This window comes from Volvox carteri (genome assembly GCF_000143455.1).
Source record: "Volvox carteri f. nagariensis unplaced genomic scaffold VOLCAscaffold_127, whole genome shotgun sequence".
Classification (NCBI taxonomy): Eukaryota; Viridiplantae; Chlorophyta; class Chlorophyceae; order Chlamydomonadales; family Volvocaceae; genus Volvox; species Volvox carteri.
Window position 1 is genome coordinate 38,186 of NW_003307670.1, and position 3,872 is coordinate 42,057.

Here is a 3,872-nt window from a genome sequence, read left to right on the forward strand (position 1 = left end):
GGAAGTAAGGTAGTTGACGAGCCGAGGAGGGGCGCCCCAAGTAGGGCCGGGGAAGGCAAGGAAAGCCTGCCCGGCACCGGACAGGCAAGGGGCGAGTCCTGCAGTAAGGTAGGCAACCGTAAGAGAGGGCCAGAGAAAAGGATGCGCAGAGAGAGGGGGCGCGCACCGGGTAGGCAGAAGACACAGTCGGATGAGGAGGATTCGCATAGACGAGGCGTAACAACGGCGAAGGAGGTCGCCGCTTCTGTGGAGAAGCAGAGGCTGGGTGGAGGCGAAGGTGAATGGCAAAGTAGCGACGAGCGAAGTTACCTGTGGCACGAGCCGAACTAGAGGCAACGCGGCGGAGTCTTGGGAACGAGGTAGAGAATATGAATGGTAGGTAAGAGAGTCGGCATGAGGCTGGAGGCTTACGTTTTCTGCTGTCGATGACTGCATTAGGAGGAAGGACTGTTTAGCCGGTTGGGGAGCCAGTGCGCCTCCAGGTAGACGAGTAGGTCGTCATCGGTGCAGGATAGCAGGGTACGGCCATGAGGCAGGGAGGCCAGCCAGGCAGAGAGGTCCCGACCGGCAGCTTCCTGACGGGCAATGGTTTCGCGGGCCAGCGAGTTGTCGCAGACGGTGGCGGCCTTCGCGAGGGCGACGGTATAAAGCTGGCGGCTGGAAGGTGGGTCCAGTACGGCGGAGGGTAAGGAAGTGGGGCGGACGCGTGCGGCCAAGATTTGAGGCAGAGTAGGCTCCGGCAGTGCCTGGCGGGCAGAAGAAGGTAGGGGAGGTAAGCGCGACGGAGAGGAGAGACAGGACTCAGGCGCGGGCAAGCCTACCGGGGGGGCAGCATCGGAGAGGCCGGGGGCGTGAGATAAGTCCAGAGCGGGCGTCGGGCCCACGGAAAGGGCGGAGGGGTTGGGCCCCCGAGGGGCAGGAACGGACGGAAGTAAGGTAGTTGACGAGCCGAGGAGGGGCGCCCCAAGTAGGGCCGGGGAAGGCAAGGAAAGCCTGCCCGGCACCGGACAGGCAAGGGGCGAGTCCTGCAGTAAGGTAGGCAACCGTAAGAGAGGGCCAGAGAAAAGGATGCGCAGAGAGAGGGGGCGCGCACCGGGTAGGCAGAAGACACAGTCGGATGAGGAGGATTCGCATAGACGAGGCGTAACAACGGCGAAGGAGGTCGCCGCTTCTGTGGAGAAGCAGAGGCTGGGTGGAGGCGAAGGTGAATGGCAAAGTAGCGACGAGCGAAGTTACCTGTGGCACGAGCCGAACTAGAGGCAACGCGGCGGAGTCTTGGGAACGAGGTAGAGAATATGAATGGTAGGTAAGAGAGTCGGCATGAGGCTGGAGGCTTACGTTTTCTGCTGTCGATGACTGCATTAGGTTATTTTCGTACTCTCTACTCGATTGCCGTGCGAGCGGTATACCTGGTATACCTGGTATACCTGGTATACCTGGTATACCTGGTATATATATATATATATATATACCAGGTATACCAGGTATATACCTGGACATATATGTGTAGCATGCCACTATTTCCCTAGATAGTAAGTTATATTATAATGTGGTAGCGAATGTGACAGGTGCCCCTTGCTATAGCGAACAACCTTTAATGGCCGAGCACTCCGGGGTCACACCTGTCCGTCCGTCCATCTGTCCATCGCCTTTTTATCATTAGCTGACAAGCAAGCAAGCATAGTCATCATGAACTCATTGATCCAGTAATCTATACATATTTACACTGAGCACCAGGCATGCATGCCGTCAAATTGTTCTCACTTCAGCCACATACATACATCGCGAAATGTGTGGGACCTCGTAGCACTGGATGAATGGATGGATGGATGGATCAGTGGGTCCGTTATGTGCCCACCCGCCTTTCAGCAGGGATGGACTTATTTACTGGTCGTAGGTGCGTGTCGTCATAAACATTGCGATAACCCCAACTGGAACCCCAACTGGCATCATCCACGCATGCAGTATGAATAACGAAAGGTTATTAATACGTGCATTTACTTTGCAAAAATGGAAATACCGGAACTAACATCATCACACCCAGAGTATCACCTACCTTCATCACCGCCAGCCGAAGTGGTGCAGCCCTCGACTCCTCGCTGGCCAGCAGCAGCTCCACAGAGTCCCAGTACCCGCTATACACCGCCCAGTCCAGCGGTGTGCGCCCGGAACCGTCGGCAGGCAGAGGGGCCGAGGTGATGACCACCGCACCCTTTTCCAGCAGGACCTCAAGGAAGCCTGCCCCAATACTTCCGTGGTTCACCGCCCTTCCAGCAGAGCCAGCAAAACGAAACAGCAGTATTAAGAAAGGCAACCGCAGTGTAAGCATTTGCAGTGGCAGTCACAGCACCAGATGCAGTGATGAGTGACGCAATACCACCGGCGGTGGTGGTGCAATCATGCATTCAATGTACTATCTTACTACTACTAGGGTTCTTGGGTATGCCTCTGGATGATGCGTCCTAGATGATGCCGGTCAGTATGCGACCATCTCGGAAGTCCTTTCCAGGCTGTGGTACATACGGTCGCACATCCCGCCAAACCGAGAACGAAAAGCATGTGTGAGGTTAAGAGTGCCCAGCGTATGAATGGATACCGGATGAAGCAAAATTGAGTCGTGTAAGTAGCTGTAAACGAGTAAAGGCATGAAGTCTGAGATCCTGTACCCACTTTGGAATGATGGACATGAAACCCCTGTGGGGTAATGATTAATTATACAATATAAAAGCTTTCTTCAAAGCTCCTGCTTGACTCGGCTGGCGTAATCCAGCTCAGTTAACTTGAAGAGCGCGATCGCGATGGGCTAGGACGGGCTGGGAACGGATTCCTCTCGAGCCTAGGGGTAGAAGCACTAAGGGCGGACCTTATGGAATGCTGTGTATGTACCCTCTGTCAATCCTGCTCTGATGCGCGTCTCGAGGTAGGGTGTGATCGTGGTCTTGTTACACAAAACAGGCCTATCAACCCTCCTGTGATTATATTGTCCGTAATAATTAATGGTCTGTACGCTCACGAAGAGTTGCTTCGAGAGCCAAACGACAAATGTTTGGCCTCTTCGCACTCGCATTTATGGCGAAGTATCACACGAGGCCCTATCCTGGATACGTAGCGGACATCCAACTAACGAAAGATGAATGACAACTGAACATCCTCAAATCACAACGGAAAGCACATTATACGCTAGTCAAGCAGTGCCCTAAGTCTCAACTAAACCAAGACGCAATTCGTCCAACTACCTTCGGTTGGCTTAACCACCTGCGGATAGCGACTAACGCGGTCGTGGCACATAATTTGTGCGCTCCAGATGCTTTGGCGTGACACCCCTGACCTTGTAAACAGCTCTCAACATGCTGGCAGAGCGCTTCAGCGCCACCTAATTATAGACGGGGTGTGTACCATAATGTGCGACATCTACTACCACAGCTCAGCTCGCACGTGTGTGTGGGTGCATTTGTACACCGTTCCAATTGTTGCTCCTAACTACTTTCTTGCTGTCCTACTTGGCGTCGCAGGTTCAGTACCAGTAGGCAAAAAGATTCGACGACAGCACGTCAATACCCCGGCCCATGCAGTTAGCACGTCAGTAAAATTGGAGGTCACCTATAGGTCGGGCCATCGCCTAATAGGTAGGACCGCGGAATATGTGGCGTATAGGTGATTTCGCGTATATAATCGTATACATCACACCTATAGGCGATCTGTTGTATACAGCATGGTCTATAGGCCTGTAGGCTATAGGTTACCATGTGTACGCATGCAAAGCTGTGAGAGCCTAATAGTCCGTTGTATAAAGGTATGCCTTTATGTAGGCCACTCGTGTATACAGTGTTCGGGCCAAAGCTGCACTAGCTGCTGCGTGCGAAACACCTTGA

At 53.6% G+C, this 3,872-nt stretch overlaps 1 protein-coding gene across 1 annotated transcript in view; it reads left to right on the forward strand.

The window, feature by feature from the left end:
- The window catches only part of VOLCADRAFT_100569 (uncharacterized protein), a gene marked incomplete at both ends in the record, with an annotated part of 15,941 nt that extends 12,414 nt beyond the window's left edge, over positions 1 to 3,527 (forward strand). Inside the window, 2 exons of the mRNA XM_002959121.1 lie at positions 2,072 to 2,321; positions 3,513 to 3,527. Coding sequence (XP_002959167.1) covers positions 2,072 to 2,321; positions 3,513 to 3,527 — 265 coding nt within the window. The remainder of the gene's footprint in view (positions 1 to 2,071; positions 2,322 to 3,512) is intronic.
- Positions 3,528 to 3,872: the final 345 nt, after the last annotated feature.